Here is an 18,612-nt window from a genome sequence, read left to right on the forward strand (position 1 = left end):
AAGGCCATGAACAATGATCAGATTCCGTTACAACACAAGGTGGACAATTTCCTAATGGCATATCGAAACGCCGCTCATGCAGTGACTAACCAAAGTCCTGCCATGATGTTTTATAACAGGAGGTTGCGGTCCAGGTTGGACTTGTTAAAACCAAATGTGCGGAGGGAAGTGGAAAACAAACAGTTCCGGCATATTAATAACAAGTCCACTCGAAGTTTCGACGTAGGACAACCAGTGTTGGCAAGGGGCTATGGAAACGAAAAATGGCAGTCCGGAACAATTCGGGCCAGACAAGGACCTCTGATGTACACAGTAGATATTGGTAACAATGTGATAAGGCGTCATGCGGATCAACTGGTAGAATCAAGAGCAAGGGTCGAACCCATGGTTGCGACAGAGACAACTGTGGAAGACATTAATGAACCTGAAGCATCTACCTCGGCAGGGACTGTACCTGATGATGACGTCCAATACATAGGAAACCAACAAGAAGAGTCACCTCAGCAACAAGAATCAGAGACCACTGAAAGGCGTTATCCAAACCGAATCAGAAGGCCTCCTGAGAGACTGAACCTTTGAACTGTTTATACCTGAAGTTATATATGTATATATGTTATTATGTTATGTTAAATGGGGATATGACTGTTAAGCTAAAAAGGGAGGATTGTGGTGTATGTAACCTGTTCCACCTTAAGAGAACTTAAGCCTGTTCCACCTTAAGAGATGTACTACTTTCTCTGGCTGCTGTATACGTAATACCGGTGATGACCACCGGTATATAAGTACTGTGTAGTGATATTGTATTTAGTATAGTCCTGACCTCCAACTAGTAAAGACCTGTTGAACTTTATTCTTGTAGTCTGTGTCAGTAATTAATCTTAATACAACTGGAACACACAGACTTAACATTTCTCATTATTTTTTGTACCTGTCCACGAGCTTTTAGCCCAACTGGTCCGTGCCGGTGTTTCTGCTCCACTCGAGCCTCCTCCCGTCCTTCCTCATCTCACCCTATCACCATATCCTTCTATTCCCTTCTCCCTCATGTGTTTATCCAGCTTCCCCTTCAATACATCTGTGCTATTCACCTCAACCACTCCCTGTGGGAGCGAGTTCCACATTCTCACCACTCTCTGGGTAAAGAAGGTTCTCCTGAATTACTGATGGGATTTATTAGCGACTATCTTATATTTATCACCCCTAGTTTTCGACTCCCCACAAATGGAAACATCTTCTCTACGTCTACCCGATCAAACCCCTTCATAATCTTAAAGACCTCGATCAGGTCCCCCCTCAATCTTCTCTTTTCTAGAGAAAAGAGCCCATAAGAACATAAGAAGTAGGAGCAGGAGTAGGCCATACGGCCCCTCGGGCCTGCTCCGCCATACGGCCCCTCGGGCCTGCTCCGCCATTCAATAGGATCATGGCTGATCCGAATCTAGACTCACGTCCACTTCCCTGCCCGCTCCCCGTAACCCCTAATTCCCTTATCAGCTAGGAAACTGTCTATCTCCATTTTAAATTTATTTAATGTCTCAGCTTCCACAGCTCTCTGAGGTAGCAAATTCCATAGATTTACTACCCTGTGAGTGAAGAAGTTTCTCCTCATCTCAGTTTTGAAAGGGCAGCCCCTTATTCTAAGATTATGCCCCCTAGTTCTAGTCTCACCCATCAGTGGAAACATCCTCCCCGCATCCACCCGATCAAGCCCCCTCACAATCTTATATGTTTCGATAAGATCGCCTTTCATTCTTCTGAACTCCAATGAGTAGAGTCCCAACCTACTCAACCTTTCCTCATACATCAACCCCCTCATCTCCGGAATCAACCGAGTGAACCTTCTCTGAACCGCTCGAGAGCAAGTATATCTTTTCTTAAATATGGAAACCAAAACTGCACGCAGTATTCCAGGTGTGGCCTCACCAATACCCTGTATAACTGCAGCAAGACTGCCCTGTTTTTATACTCCATCCCCCTTGCAATAAAAGCCAAGATTCCATTGGCCTTCCTGATCACCTGCTGCACCTGCATACTAACCTTCTGTGTTTCATGCACCAGGACCCCCAGATCCCTTTGTATTGTTTCTCCCCATTTAGATAATAACTTGCTCTTTGATTTTTTCTGCCAAAGTGCATAACCCCACACTTTCCAATATTATATTCCATCTGCCAAATCTCTGCCCACTCACTTAGCCTGTCTATGTCCTTTTGCAGGTTTTTTATGTCCTCCTCACTCACTGCTTTCCCTCCCATCTTTGTATGGTCGGCAAACTTGGATATGTTGCACTCGGTCCTGTAACGTCCATGTGTAATTGAGACACGGACTGCAGGAGTTGGTTGTAACAGGTGTTTACTGAATGGAGACAAAACTGGAACGACTATACAAAGTTACTACACAGGCTTATATACAGGGGTGGTCACTACTGGTACTGCAGTATACAAGGGCTGCAGAATCACAGAAACCCCACAGTGCAGATAGAGGCCATTTCGGCCCATCGAGCCTGCACCGACACACATCCCACCCAATCCCCGTAACCCCTACACCAACACATATCCCACTCTAGCCCCGTAACCCCACGTATTTAATCCCCCTGACACTAAGGGTCAATTTATCATAGCCAATCAACCTAACCCGCACATCTTTGGACTATAGTTCCTTCTTCAAAGTACATACACTACAATTCCTCCCCTATTAGCTAAACAGTACATAACATTCGATTAATAATTAAATAACATATTTACAATTACAGTTGCTATATACATTAGCTGAAGTTAATCAATTATAAATTCAGTCTTTGAGGAGGCTTCCTGATTCTGTCCGGATAACGCCTCTTTGGGGTATCAGGTTCTTCTGGCAAAGTTGATTCGGGATCAACGTTGTTGTTTGGTTCATCTGCTTCCAATATCACCGATTCTGAGGTAGATGCAATTGGTACGTCGGTTTCATCGCCAGGTGTATCGGATCGTGGTGTAGATTTGATGTTTTCCAGTGACCCTAGAATCTGGTCAGCATGGCGTCTTACAATGCTCTCTCCAACGTCCACGGTATACATTAGAGGACCTTGCCGTGTGCAGATCGTTCCTGGCTGCCATTTCTCTGTGCAGTAGTCCCGGGCCAAAACTGGTTGACCTATCTTAAAACTCCTGGTTGGCCTTTCATTCATATTCTGAAACTGCCTGTTCTCCACATCTCTTCTGATGTTTGGCTTAACCAAATCCAAGCGGCATCTTAGTGGTAGGTAAAATTTTGGAGTCCATTATTAAGGAGACAGTAACAGGACATTTGGATAATCATAATTTAATAGGTCAAAGTCAGCATGGTTTTATGAAGGGGAAGTCATGTTTGACAAATTTGCTGGAGTTCTTTGAGGAAGTAACATATAGGGTGGATAAAGGGGAACCAGTGGACGTAGTGTATTTAGACTTCCAAAAGGCATTTGACAAGGTGCCACACAAAAGATTATTGCTTAAGATAAAAAATCACGGGATTGGGGGTAATATTCTGGCATGGATAGAGGATTGGCTATCTAACAGAAGGCAGAGAGTTGGGATAAATGGTTCATTCTCAGACTGGCAATCAGTAACTAGTGGTGCTCCGCAGGGGTCAGTGCTGGGTCCCCAACTCTTTACAATCTATATTAACGATTTGGAGGAGGGGACCGAGTGTAACATATCAAAGTTTGCACATGATACTAAGATGGGAGGGAAAGTAGTGAGTGAGGAGGACATAAAAAACCTGCAAGGGGACATAGACAGGCTAAGTAGGTGGGCAGAGATTTGGCAGATGGAATACAATACTGGAAAGTGTGAGGTTATGCACTTTGGCAGGAAAAATCGTAGAGCAAGTTATTATCTTAATGGCAAGAAACTGGAAAGTACTGAAGTACAAAGGGATCTGGGGGTCCTGGTGCACGAAACTCAAAAGGTTAGTATGCAGGTGCAGCAAGTGATTAAGAAGGCCAATGGATGTTGGCTTTCATTGCTAGGGGGATAGAATATAAAAATAGGGAGGTATTGCTTCAGTTGTACAAGGTATTGGTGAGACCGCACCTGGAATACTGCGTACAGTTTTGGTGTCCATACTTAAGAAAGGACATACTTGCTCTCGAGTCAGTACAAAGAAGGTTCACTCGGTTAATCCCGGGGATGAGGGGATGGACATATGAGGAGAGGTTGAGTAGATTGGGACTCTACTCATTGGAGTTCAGAAGAATGAGAGGCGATCTTATTGAAGGGGTTGGATCGGGTGGATGCGGGGAGGATGTTCCCGATGATGGGTGAAACTGGAACTAGGGGGCATAGTCTTAGAATATGAGGCTGCTCTTTCAAAACTGAGATGAGGAACTACTTCACTCAGAGGGCGGTAGGTCCATGGAATATGCTGCCCCAAAAAGCTGTAGAAGCTACATCATTACATAAATTTAAAACAGAAATAGACAGTTTCCTAGAAGTAAAGGGAATTAAGGGTTATGGGGAGCGGGCAGGAATTTGGACATACATAGATACATAGATACATAGAAGATAGGAGCAGGAGTAGGCCATTCGGCCCTTCATGCCTGCTCCGCCATTCGATGAGATCATGGCTGATCCTTTAATTCAGTATCCCGTCCCCGCCTTCTCTCCGTAACCCTTAACCCCTTTTGCCCGTAGAAATATATCTAATTCCCTCTTAAATATATTTAATGAGCTGGCGTACACTGCCCTCTGTGGCAATGAGTTCCACAGGTTCACCACTCTCTGAGTGAAGAAATTCCCCCTCATCTCTGTCCTAAATGGTTTAGCCCTTATCCTTAAATTATGTCCTCTAGTTCTGTTCTCACCCGCCAAGGGAAACATTCCTTCTGCATCCAGTCTGTCTAGACCTGTCAGAATTTTATACACTTCTATGAGGTCCCCTCTCAATCTTCTAAACTCCAGTGTGTACATCCCTAAACTACATAGTCTCTCCTCATAGGTCATTCCCGCCATTCCTGGTATCAGCCTGGTGAATCGCCGCTGCACCCCCTCCATGGCAAGAACATCCTTCCTCAGATGAGGCGACCAAAACTGTACACAGTACTCGAGGTGTGGTCTCACCAGTGCCCTGTACAGCTGCAGCAAGGTATCCCTGTTCCTGTATTCTAACCCTTTGAGTCTAGGTTCGGATCGGACATGGCCCTGTGGGTAGCGGAGCGGGCCCAGGGGCTGTGTAGCCTGATCCTGCTCCTATTTCGTCTGTCTAATTCTGTTAGATTCAGGAGATGGTTCTGTGATAGTGGATTGGCGGTTAGGATCAGATCAGCCATGATCTTATTGAATGGTGGAGCAGGCTCGAGGGGCCGATTGGCCTACTCCTGCTCCTATTTCTTATGTTCTTATGTTCTTATCATGGCTGGAGTTTGGTTGGTAACCGCATGTGTCGCATTCCGGTAGGCAAACAAGAAGTTATCCACCTTGTGTTGTAGGAGTATGTCTTTACACATTGCCTTGATAGCCTTCTTGAATGTTTGAACGAACCTCTCAGCCAATCCATTGGTGGCTGGATGATATGGGGCGGATGTGTAATGCTTAAGAACCTCTGGAACTCTTCAGACACAAACTGTGGTCCATTGTCGGAGCAAATCTGTTCAGGCATCCCATTTCTGGCGAATATGGTTCGTAAGATTGTGATAGTTTTTTCTGTGGTGGTTGAGGACATTTTTATTACCTCTGGCCACTTTGAATGTGCATCCACAGCAATTAAAAACATCGAGTCCATAAATGGACCAGCAAAATCAATGTGTACCCTTTGTCATGGAGCTGAGGGCCACTCCCATGGATGTAGAGGGGCTTGTGGTGGGCGTTTTGGACCTTCTGGCATCCTGTACAGCTCTTGGTCATCTCTTCGATTTCTCTATCGATTCCCGGCCACCACACAAATGCTCTGGCTAAGTTCTTCATTTTTACCCCTCCCAGATGACCCTCATGAAGCTCATTGAGCACTCTATCCTTCAATTTGGGTGGAATTACTACTCTGGATCCACACATCAAGGTTCCTCGGCACACTGTTCTCTTCTTGGTGAGAATGCTGGCAACAGTGGTTCGCCATGAGCTGGCCATCCCTTCACTGTTAAATCATAGACCCTGGAGAGTGTCGGGTCATTTCGTGTTTCCTTTTCTATGTTTGCATTCGTCACAGGTAGACATTCAACTATGGTCGAGTGGAATATCTCCACAGGAACCACTGCAGGTGCTTCTTCCACCGTCGGCAACGGTAGGCGCGACAATCCATCAGCATTCCCATGCTGTTTAGTTCCTTTGTACTCGATGTCATATTGGTGTGCCCCTAGGAAAAGGGACCACCTCTGTAGCCGTTGTGCTGTCATTATCGGGACGCCCTTCTTAGGGTTGAAAATGGAGACAAGAGGTTGATGATCAGTTAGAAGAGTAAATTTCTGTCCGGGCAGGTAGTGATTGAACTTCTTCACCCCCCACACCAGGCTGAGGGCCTCTCTGTCAATCTGGGCGTAGTTACGCTCGGCCGCAGTTAACGAGCGTGACGCAAAAGCTATCAGCCTCTCTGAACCATCAAGGGATTTATGTGACAGTACCGCTCCAACGCCGTAGGGAGATGCATCACACGCCAGTCTTATCGGTAGTGATGGGTTGTAGTGAGCCAATACTTCTCTTGAAGTGATCAGGCCTTTACACTTCTGAAAGGCCCGCTTACATTCATCGCTCCATTTCCATGCTACTCCAGTTTGTAGCAGGGCGTTCAGTGGGTGCAGAATTGTGGACAAATTCGGCAAAAACTTATGGTAGTAATTCGCCAATCCGAGGAATGACCTCAGTTGCGACACATTTTCAGGCGCTGGAGCCTTAACTACCGCTTCAATTTTGTCAGAGGACTTATGTAACCCCTCTTCATCAATCACGTGGCCACAGTACGATATTTGCTTCTTAAAAAACTCGCACTTGGGGCGATTGGCTCGTAGCCCATGTTCTCTTAGTCTAGTGAGCACCTGCTCTAGGTTGGCAAGGTGTTCACTGTCATTTTCACCCGTCACTAGGATGTCGTCCAAGTAACACAGTCCCCGGAATCCCTTGCAGGACTTGTTCCATCGCTCTTTGCCATATAGCCGGAGCTGATGCAACTCCAAATACCAGTCGATTATACTGGTAAAGACCTTTGTGAGTGTTTATCGTGAGATATTTCCTAGAGGATTCTTCAAACTCCATCTGCAAATACGCTTGCGCTAGGTCAATTTTTGTAAAACGTTTCCCTCCAGATAGTGAGGCGAAAATATCTTCTATCCTCGGAAGAGGATACTGTACTGTGTGAAGGACTGGGTTCACAGTCACCTTGAAGTCCCCACAGATGCGAACCTTCCTTGGCTCCTCAGACTTATTGTTTAACGTTTTCTTCATGACAGGAATGATGGGTGTCACCCACTCGCTCCAGTCTACCTTAGTTAACACGCCTGCATTCTCCAGATTCTCCAGCTCTGCTTCGATGGCTGGGCGAATTGCATACGGTACCGGTCTTGCTTTGAAAAACTTGGGAATTGCATTCTCTTCTATTTTTATCGAGGCGGTTACGCCTTTAAGAGTTCCCAGTTCTTGTTGAAATACTTCTTTAGTGTTGGCAAGATTTTTGACAATCGACCAGGTGTGACATCGTCATCCTTTTTACCAGCCACCGTCAGTGCCTGAATGGAGTGCCAGTCTAAACTTATCTTTCTGATCCATTCACGTCCCAATAACGGTGGTCCACCATCTTGCAGTATGTACAGATACAATTTCTGTATTTCCTTGCCGTTGTATTCGACAGGCACCCTTATTTTCCCTCTGGGGTATACTTTCTGCCCTGGATTCACTATCGCTCTTCTGGTCTTCGGAACTACTGTCCGTCATTTTTTGTACTTTCCTGTACTTTTCCTTAGTAGTCTTTTTGTTGTCATTAGTCTTCTTCCCGGACCTGCAAACTCGTGCAATGTGTCACATCTTTCCGCATTGCCTGCATGTTTTGTCCTTGGACCAGCAGTCCTTCTGGTCATGGGTTGTTCTGCCGCAGTGATAACATTTTTCAAATCCCCGTGTCATTTCATGGGTGCCGTATTCCTGTGGCTTTTGCTGTATTTCCGCAGCTCCCCTTGCTGCTGCTTTGTACGATACTGCCACGCTGAAAGCCTTATCTAGCGTCAGCTCTTTCTCTTAGAGTAACCTCTTCTGGGTTCCTTCACTCAGGAGTCCACAGGCAGATTTGTCCCGTAGGGTATCTGCCAGTCCTGCTCCGAACTGGCAGTGCTTTGATAGCTTGCGTAGTTCCGTAAGGTAATCAGCATTGCTCTCATCTTTATGCTGATTTCTCTTGTGGAATTTAAATCTTTCTGCTATCAGCAGCGGTGTAGGATTTAGTTGTTCCTGTAGGATATCAACAATTTCGTTAAAACTCTTCGCCATCGGTTTGGCTGGAGTGATCAGGTTCTGCAATAGGCCGTACATTCTTGCGCCCATTAAGTTTAGTAGTACCGATGCCTTTTTCTCATCGGCTACTTCATTTGCCTTGCAATATACCTCGACTCTTTCCACATACGTGGTCCAGTCTTCTATTGCATTATCGAAGGCAGTGATATTGCCAGTCTTTGGCATCTTGGAGATCTAAGATGGCGCCTCCCGCGCTTTGCCTTCTTCCCCGCTGGATTAAGATGGCGCCTCCCACGCTTTCTGTCTTTTCCGCTGCTGCTAGCGCTGTTGCTGGCGTTTTTATGCCTTGATGGCGACGCCCTATGGTCTTTGCGCACTTCCCCCCCCCGCGCTGCTGCCAATGCCGCTCTCCGTGGTCCCCGTGGCAAACTGCAGCTCCTCGCGGCTTTCTGCGCTTCTAATTTCATTTCTTTTAATTACTGTTCCCGTCGTCAGAGCAGACTCTATGGGACACTTTCCTCCCTCTTCTCGGGTCTCTACGCTGCCCGGCTTCATAGCACTGGCCGCGCCCTGTGTGCTCCACCCTCTCTCTCTCTCTCCTCTTCCCGACAACGTTGCTCGGCCCCGTTGAAAAGCCACCCGATCGAGCTCTAGCCCGCCGCAGCCCAGGAAGGATCAGTGTACTACCTGCCACCAGCCCGATTAGCTGGAACACCATAGACTGGATAACCAAGCCCAGCTCTCGACAGCCTCTCCTGCAAATCTTCGAATTCGATGAATCAGAGGGCGGTTGCCCACGGTCGACGCCCGTTTCTTCTGTTTGTTTTTTTTTTCTTTTTGGATTTCTTCCTTCTGGCCTCGACCTCTAACAATTCTGCTTCAGGGATGGATCCCCGTGAGGTGGTGCAGAACTGTAGGTAAGTTCGGATCTGTTCGTCGCCAGTGTAACGTCCGTGTGTAATTGAGACACGGACTGCAGGAGTTGGTTATAACAGGTGTTTACTGAATGGAGACAGAACTGGAACTACTATACACAGTTACTATACAGGGGTGGTCACTACTGGTACTGCAGTATACAGGGGCTGCAGAATATAGTTCCTTCTTCAAAGTACATACACTACAGGTCCCTTCCTCCAAATCGTTAATATAGATTGTAAAGAGTTGGGGTCCCAGCACTGACCCCTGCGGAACACCACTAGTTACTGATTGCCAGCCCGAGAATGAACCATTTATCCCAACTCTTTGTTTTCTGTTAGATAGCCAATCTTCCACCCATGCCAGTATATTACCCCCAATCCCGTGATTTTTTATCTTGATCAGTAATCTTTTGTGTGGAACCTTGTCAAATGCCTTTTGGAAGTCCAAATACACTACATCCACTGGTTCCCCTTTATCCACCCTGTATGTTACGTCCTCAAAGAATTCGAGCAAATTTGTCAAACATGACTTCCCCTTCATAAAACCATGCTGACTCTGTCCTATTAAATTATGTTTATCCAAATGCTCTGTTACTGTTTCCTTAATTATGGACTCCAACATTTTGCCAACCACAGATGTTAGGCTAACTGGTCTATAGTTTCCAGCTTTTTGTCTACTTCCCTTCTTAAATAAGGGTGTTACATTAGCAGTTTTCCAATCTGCCGGGACCTTTCCTGAGTCCAGGGAGTTTTGGAAAATAATCACCAATGCAGCCACAATCCCTACCGCCACTTCTCGCAAGACCCTAGGATGTAGGCCATCAGGTCCGGGGGATTTATCCGTCTTAAGTCCCATTATTTTACCGAGTACCATCTCCTTAGTGATTTTAATCATGTTTAGATCCTCCCCCCCCATTGCGCCCTGTTTGTCCAGTGTTGGGATATTTTTAGTGTCCTCTACTGTAAAGACTGATACAAAATATTTGTTCAGCGTCTTTGCCATCTCCATGTTCCCCACCATTAGTTTCCCGGTCTCATCCTCTAAGGGACCAACGTTCACTTTAGCCACACTTTTTCTTTTTATATAGCTGTAGAAACTCTTGCTATCTGTTTTTATATTTTTTGCTAGTTTACTTTCATAATCTATCTTCCCTTTCTTAATTAATCTTTTAGTTATTGTTTGCTGGCTTTTAAATGCTTCCCAATCTTCTATCCTCCCACTAGATTTGGCTACTTTATATGCCCTTGTTTTCAGTCGGATACTATCCTTTATTACTTTACTAAGCCATGGATGGTTGTCTTTTCTTTTACTCCCCTTTTTCCTCAGTGGAATATATTTATCTTGAAAGATGTGAAATATCTCCTTGAATGTAGACCACTGCTCTTGTACCGTCTTACACTTTAATCTGCTTTCCCAGTCCACTTTAGTTAATTCTACTCTCATACCTTCATAGTCTCCTTTATTTAAGCTCAGTATGCTGGTTTGAGATTCAACTCTCTCACCCTCAAACTGAATTTGGAATTCAACCATATTATGGTCACTCATTCCAAGGGGATCCTTTGCTAGGACATTTTTTATTAATCCTGTCTCATTACACAGGACCAGATCTAAGATTGCCTGCCCCCTGGTTGGTTCAGTTACATACTGCTCAAGGAACCCGTCCCTAATACACTCTATAAACTCTTCCTCAAGGCTGCCCTTCCCAATTTGATTTGTCCAGTCAATATGAAAGTTAAAATCCCCCATGATTATAGCTGTTCCCTTATTACAAGCCCCAACTATTTCCTGATGTATACTCCGACCAACAGAGTTGCAACTGTTAGGAGGCCTTTAGACTACGCCTACTAGTGACTTTTTCCCCTTATTATTCCTTATCTCCACCCAAACTGTTTCACTATCCTGATCCTTTGACCCAATATCATTTCTGACTATTGCAGTGATTCCATCCTTGATTAACATAGCAACCCCATCTCCCTTTCCTTCCTGTCTGTCCTTCCTAATTGTCAAATACCCCTGGATGTTTAGTTCCTAGTCATGATCATCTTGCAGCCATGTTTCCGTAATGGCCACCAGATCATACCCATGTGTAGTTATTTGTACCGTCAACTCGTCTATTTTGTTACGAATGCTGTGTGCATTCAGATAAAGAACTTTCAAATATGTTTTCTGACAATTTATTCCTGCTTTTAGCCCTTTTACTACCTTACCTTTATCATTATTCATTCTGTCCCTTCCTGACACGCTCTGGTTTTTAATTCCCCCACTGCTACCTTGCTCTATTGCCTTCTCCGCTGTCATTTTTATTTTTCGCTCTCTTAAAACCTCCCCCCCACTAATTAGTTTAAAGCCCTCTCTACAGCCCTAGTTATTCGATTCGCCAGGACTCTAGTCCCAGCACTGGCCAAGTGAAGTCCGTCCCAACGGAACAGCTCTCTCCTGTCCCAGTACCGATGCCAGTGTCCCAAGAAGCAAAACCCATTTCTCCCACACCAGTCTCTGAGCCACGCATTTAACTCTCTAATTTTATTTACCCTAGCCAAATTTGCACGTGGCTCAGGTAGTAATCCAGAGATTATTAACCTTGTGGTTCTGCTTTTTAATTTGGCCCCTAGCTGCTCAAACTCCCTCAGCAGAACCTCCTTCCTTGTCCTATCTATGTCGTTGGTACCAACATGGACCACGACAACTGGATCCTCCCCCTCCCGCTCCAAGTTTCTCTCCAGCCCAGAGGAGATGTCCTTAACCTTGGCACCGGGCAGGCAACACAGCCTTCGGGACTCTCGCTCTTGGCTGCAAAGAACCCTATCTATCCCCCTAACGATACTATCCCCTACCACTACAACATTTCTTTTAACTCCCCCCACTTGAATGGCCCCCCGTTCCACGGTGCTGTGGCCAGGTTGCTCATCCTCCCCGCAGTCCCCGTTCCCATCCTCACAGGGAATAAGAGCCTCAAACCTGTTGGACAAGAGCAAGGGCTGCGGCTCCTCCAACACTACCTCCTGGATCCCCGTACCTGCCTCACTTCTAGTCACACCATCCTGACCCTGGCCACAGACTACATCTGAATTAATTAATCTAATTGGTGTGAATACCTCCTGAAACACAGAGTCCAGGTAACTCTCCCCCTCCCTGATGTGTCTCAGTGTTTGAAGCTCGGACTCCAGCTCTTCAACATGGAGCCGGAATTCCTCGAGCAGCCAACACTTACTGCAAATGTGATCACTGTGAGCATCAATGGTGTCCACCAGCTCCCACACATTGCAGCAGTAACACATCACCTGCTCTCCCATTCTATGTAATTAATTAAATTTATTAATATTATTTTTAAATACCCTCTGCCCTGATTCTAGATGGTGAATATCACACCTTAGAAACTATAAACCACAGAGTTTAAGTTTAAAAAGAGAGAAATACTCACCAACCAATCACTTACCTGCTTTCTGGTGACGTCACACTGCTTCCCTCTGAGTTCCGGGTTCGGAGACTGGTAAATCTACCTGGTCTCTGGAGCCTTTTATAGCCCCGCTGCCGCCGCTGAATTCCCACCAACGCCCCAGCCTGTTCAGACTTTCCTGATAGTTATAACCTCGCAGTTCTGGTATCATCCGTGTGAATCTTATTTTGCACCTTCTCCAGTGTCTCTATATCCTTTTTATAATATGGAGACCAGAACTGTGCTCAGTGCTCCAAGTGCGGTCTAACCAAGGTTCGATACAAGTTTAACATCACTGCTGTGCTTGTGAATTCTACCCTCTAGTGATGAACCCAGTGCTTGGTTTGCTTTTTCGGGCCTTGTTAACCTGTGTTAATTCTGTGCCGTGGCCCCAGGGAGTGGAACACGGGCCGTGTGCAGTCAGTGTCTGGGGGATTGAAGCTGTTTGTAAAGTGTTGGAGACTTGTTTCACCCCCAGAGTCTGACCCTCTCTTGTCCCGGCTCGCACTCATTCCTGTGGCTGAGGTTGTGTCGATGTGTTTTATGGGGAACAGCCATGTGCAGTGTGTGTGTTGTCTTGTTTCTGCAGACTGTAAGTGTCACTCTGATGGCTCGCTCCACCATCGCTGTAATGACACGGGATATTGTGACTGTAAGGAGGGGACAACAGGGCCCAAGTGTGACAAGTGCCTGCCCGGATATTACTGGCACAGGGGCTGTCGAGGTAAGTAACCGTTCCAGCACCAGCCCCTCCCCTCACTCCGCCCCAGCTTCTGTGTGTCAGGGTCAGCAGAGTATCCGATAGCAGAGATACCGTGGGGGGAATCACAGAGGCTTTTAGTGAGTGAACCCTCCTGGACCCTCCCATCACCCGCCACACAATTAGTGGCACAGCTCCTCGCAAAGGGAGGTCTGGAGTTCAGTGAGTGGCATTTCATAGAATCACACAGCACAGGAGGAGGCCATTTGGCCCATCGTGCCTGCGCAGTCTATTTGAAAGAGCTCTCCAATTAGTCCCACTCCCTGCTCTTTCCCCACAGCCCGGCAAATCTTTCCTTGTTTCCCCTTTCAAGTATTTCTCCAATTCCCTTTTGAAAGTTCCTATTGAATCTGCTTCCACCGCCCTTTCAGGCAGCGCATTCCAGATCACAACAACTCGCTGTAAAAACATTCTCCTCATCTCCCCTCTGGTTCTTTTGCCGATTCCCTTCAATCTGTGTCCTCTGGTTACCGACCCTCCTGCCACTGGAAACAGTTTCTCCTTATTTACTCGATCAAAACTCGTCATAATTTTGAACACTTCTATCAAATCTCCCCTTAACCTTCTCTGCTCTAAGGAGAACAATCCCAGCTTCTCCAGTCTCTCCACACAACTGAAGTCCCTCATCCCTGGCACCATTCTAGTAAATCTCCTCTGCACCCTCTCCAAGGCCCTGACACACTTCCTAAAGTGTGGTGCCCAGAATTGGCCACAATAATTGGACACAGACTTTAATCCTCAGTCTCACCTTATGTATTTAACCATTAATTTATTCCCATTCACACAGCCCCCCTGTGCTCGCTGAGCTACATTGGCTCCTTATGTGGCTCTGCGCCAACTTTTCTCTTATTTACGCTCCTGTGAAGCACCTTGGGACGTTTTACTATGTTAAAGGCGCTATATAAATGCAAGTTATTGTTAAATAGAATCTACAGCACTCTTATCGATATTGAAATTCATTGGCCATTTACTCGCCCATTCTACGAGTTTATTCATGTTTTCCTGTATTTTGTTGCAGTCATTCTCTGTATTAACTACACCCCCACAATCTGGTGTCATCCACAAATTCTAAAAATATACTTCTGATGCCTGAGTCCAAATCGTTTCTGTAAATAGTGAACAACGGTGGTCCCAGCACCGATCCTTCTGGAACACCACTTCCCAGCTTTTGCCAGTCTGAGTAATTACCTTTAATTCCCTGTTTTTTGTTTTGTAGCCAGCTTGCTATCCATTCTGCTACTTCTCCCCTGACTCCGCATGCTCTGACCTTAGTCAAGACTCTACTACACGATACTTTATCCAAGGCCTTTTGAAAATCCAAATATATTACATCTACTACATTACCCCTGTCTACCCTTTCTGTTACTTCTTCAAATAATTCAATAGGCCTGGTCAAGCATGACCTTCCCTTTTGGAATCCTTGCTGACTAATTTTTATTATAGTTTCAGATTCTAGATGTTTTTCAATTACATCTTTGAGTAAGAATCTTTCCCACCACCGATGATAAGCTAATTGGTCTATAGATCCCTGGACTTGTTCTATGTACCGCTTTGAATCTAGGAATCACATCAGCTGTCCGCCAGTCCTCTGGCACTATTCCCTTTTCTAATGAATCTTTATATATATGTAACAGTGCCCCTGCTATCTCTTCCCTAACCTCTTTAATATGCACGGATACAATCCACCCGGAGCAGGGGTTTTATCCTCTCTGAGTTTGATCAGTTTATCAATTATCTCCCCCATTCCATTTTCAATGTCTTTCTATCTTTTTTGCTCTATTCCTCTAGTGTCATGTCCACCGTGTTAATCTCCCTGGGAAACACCGATGCAGTCATTATTCAACATTGCTGCCATTTAGCTGTCATTACCTGTCAGTTTATCGTGTGTATCCCTCAGTGGCCCGATCCCGATCCTGATTTTCCTTTTGTTATTTATGTGTCTGGAGAATATTTTACTGTTGCTTTTGATATTCCATGAAAATTTGGAGTTCCTCTTTCCTAATTGTTTCTTCACTTCTTTCCTCACCTCTTCGTGTTCCCTTTTACAATCCGGGCTGACTATTCTTTATTATATTCTGGGTTTCGAGATGTTTCTGTAATAAAATGTTGTTGTGACAGTGAGAGCCTGGGAGCGGCGAGAGTTGAACCAATCTGTAAGGTGGGGAGATTGTCAATGAGCTGATCTTTCTTTTCTCTGGCCTCTTGCAGCGGGCGTGTGCGATAACTTGCTGACACGGTGTCAGAACGGAGGAGTGTGTGAGGACAATGGGAGGTGTCGGTGCCTCGCTCCCTACACCGGGCTCCTGTGTGAGAAAGGCCAGTGCGGGGAGGAAGCGGGAGGGTGCGTCTCCCAATGCCCACGGGAGCCCACCTTACACCGGCTGCTGCTGTCGCTGACTGCGCTGCTAACCTCCGCTAACGGCCGCCCGTCGCTCTGAGTCGCTTCCAGCGCCATGGCCGCTCACGGGAAGGTGCGAAGAGCACAGGAGAATCCAGCCTTTACTGCATCGCCGTTAGAACACGCTCCCCTCCCCCGACCCCCCGGGAAAGGCAAACTGGAGCCGAGGCCGGAGCCCAGCCACCCACCCAGCCCGACTGGATCTGAGAGCCCGGAAGGAATGGGCAGTCAGTGGGGACTTGACTCTCTGACTCCCCGCGGGCCCGAGGCAGCTGCTAATATTCTGCAATCGCCAGCCGCTCGGCCCATGTCCAGCTTTGGGACAAAGAAAGAAAGAAAGGACTTGGATTTCTACAGAGCCTTTCACCCCCTCAGGACGTCCCAAAGCGCTTCACAGACAATGAAGAACTTTACAGCAAACAGCAATGTGAGAATCAGCAGACAATCTGTTTTACTGATGTTGGTGGAGGAATAAATATTGTCCAGGAGTCCGGGGAGAACTCCCCTGCTCTTCTTCCAAATAGTGTCCTGGGATCTTTTACATCCACCTGAGAGAGCAGACGGGGCCTCGGTTTAACGTCTCCTCCGAAAGACCGCACCTCCGACAGTGCAGCACTCCCTCAGTACTGCCCCTCCGACAGTGAAGCGCTCCCTCAGTACTGCCCCTCCGACAGTGCAGCACTCCCTCAGTACTGCCCCTCTGACAGTGCAGTGCTCCCTCAGTACTGCCCCTCCGACAATGCAGAACTCCCTCAGTACTGCCCCTCCGACAGTGCAGCGCTCCCTCCCCCTCTCTCTCCCACCCTCCCTCTCTCCCTCCCTCTCTCACGCTCTCTCTCTCTCTCTCTCCCCCTCTCTCACTCCCCCCCTCTCTCTCCCTCCCTCTCACTCCCTCCCTCTCTCCCTCGTTCTCTTGCTCCTTCTCTACCTCTCCCTCGCTCCCTCCCTCCCACTCTCTCCCTCTCTCCCTCCCTCTCTCTCCCACCCTCCCTCTCTCCCTCTCTCTCTCTCTCTCTCTCTCCCTCTCTCTCCATCTCTCTCTCCCTCTCTCTCTCTCTCTCCCTCTCTCTCCCTCCCTCTCCCTCTCTCTCTCCCTGTCCCTCCCTCCCTCCCTCTCCCTCTTTCCCTCTCTCTCTCTCTCCCTCCCTCTCTCTCTCCCTCCCTCCCTCTCTCTCCCTCCCTCTCTCTCTCTCCCACCCTCCGCCTCTCACTCTCTCCCTCGCTCCCTTTCTCTCTCCCTCACTCTCACTCTCCCCTCCCGCCCTCCCTCCCCCCTCTCACCCTCCCCCCCTCTCCCCCTCTCTCCCCCTCCCTCCGTCTCTCTCTTCCACCCTCTCTCTCCCCTCCCTCCCTCCCTCTCTCTCTCTCTCTCCCTCCCTCTCTCTCTCTTTCTCTGTCTCTCCCTCTCTCTCTCTCTCCCTCTATCTCTCCCCCTCTCTCACTCTCTCTCTCAATTCAATTCAATTCAATTCAAATCGCTTTATTGGCATGACAAGGTACATCTTATGTTGCCAAAGCATCGAAAAACATTCATGGTTGAACACATAAATACAGATCTATCCATACAGTGTATATCCCTGAGTGTATAAATATACATTCATATAATTTGTATATACTCTTTTCTTATATTTAGTGGTTGTCCCTCTGTTTATGGCAAGCTGTAACATAGTGTGCCGCTAAGGTTACACAATTTCTCTCTTCCCCTAGTAGGTATGGGAGTTTTTGGTCGTCATTCAAATTTCTGAATTCAGGGCATATTTTTGTGAATTTTGGGTAGAAATTCTCCCTTATGCCCTGATATTTTCCACAAGCTGTGAGGAAGTGCATCTCTGTCTCCACCACTCCCTGACTGCAGTGAGAGCATATCCTGTCCTCTCTTGGCAGCCGGGTCTGCCTGCGTCTGCCTTTTTTGATGACCAGGCTATGTTCACTAAGTCTGTACATTGTCAAGGTTTTTCTCAGTTTGCTATCCTTTACCATGGTCAGGTATTCAGCCATGTTGTATTGTCTGTTTAGGGCCAAGTAGCAATTGAGTTTGTTTTGGGTTTTTGTTGTTTCTGCCCAATATGACAGATATTTTTCCTTTTGCTTAGTGACAATTGTGTTGGGTCGAATTCTCTGTGTTACGATGTCACTGTCCTGGGGCTGGTTATTGTTAGTAGTTACTTCACTGAGTCCCAGGACTAGTTAACTGAGGGTATTCTTTTTTATGATCCTCTCTTGGCATTTCAGGGCTTCGTAATGATAGCAGTGGGGGTTGCTCATTTTTAGGTGTTTCCAAAATTTGGTGGCTCTTTTTTGGATAGTAATTATTAATGGATATTGGCCTAGTTCTGCCCTGCATGCATTGTTTACGGTTTTCCTTTGAGTCCGGAGGATACTTTTACAGAATTCTGCATGTAGGATCTCAATTGGGTGTTTGTCCCATTTTGCAAATTCTTGTTGTGTTAGCAGTCCCCACACCTCACTGCCATAGAGTGCAATTGGTTCAATTACTGATTTTAAAATTTTGAGGCAAATGCTAATTGGGATTTCTATTTGGATTGATTTTTTAATGGCATAGAAAGTCCTTCTTGCTTTCTCTTTCAGTTCATTCACAGCCAGATGAAAATTTCCCGTAGAACTGATTTTTAAGCCCAAGTATGTGTAGTTAGTGGTTTGTTCAATTTTAGTTGTTCCTAGTGTGAAATTTATTCTGGGTCCCTGATGTCTGGAT

General features: G+C 46.5%; 1 protein-coding gene across 2 annotated transcripts in view; it reads left to right on the top strand.

The window, feature by feature from the left end:
• The window catches only part of LOC147122462 (netrin-G1-like), a 76,392-nt gene extending 60,008 nt beyond the window's left edge, over positions 1-16,384 (top strand). For both annotated transcript variants that reach the window (XM_085983622.1, XM_085983620.1), the window contains 2 exons: positions 13,328-13,462; positions 15,707-16,384. In XM_085983622.1, the coding sequence (XP_085839748.1) occupies positions 13,328-13,462; positions 15,707-15,936 (365 nt within the window). In that variant the 3' untranslated portion in view covers positions 15,937-16,384. The remainder of the gene's footprint in view (positions 1-13,327; positions 13,463-15,706) is intronic.
• Positions 16,385-18,612: the final 2,228 nt, after the last annotated feature.

The sequence above is a fragment of the Somniosus microcephalus genome, chromosome 3 (genome assembly GCF_052327205.1).
Source record: "Somniosus microcephalus isolate GS21.2 chromosome 3, FLI_Smic_1.0, whole genome shotgun sequence".
Classification (NCBI taxonomy): Eukaryota; Metazoa; Chordata; class Chondrichthyes; order Squaliformes; family Somniosidae; genus Somniosus; species Somniosus microcephalus.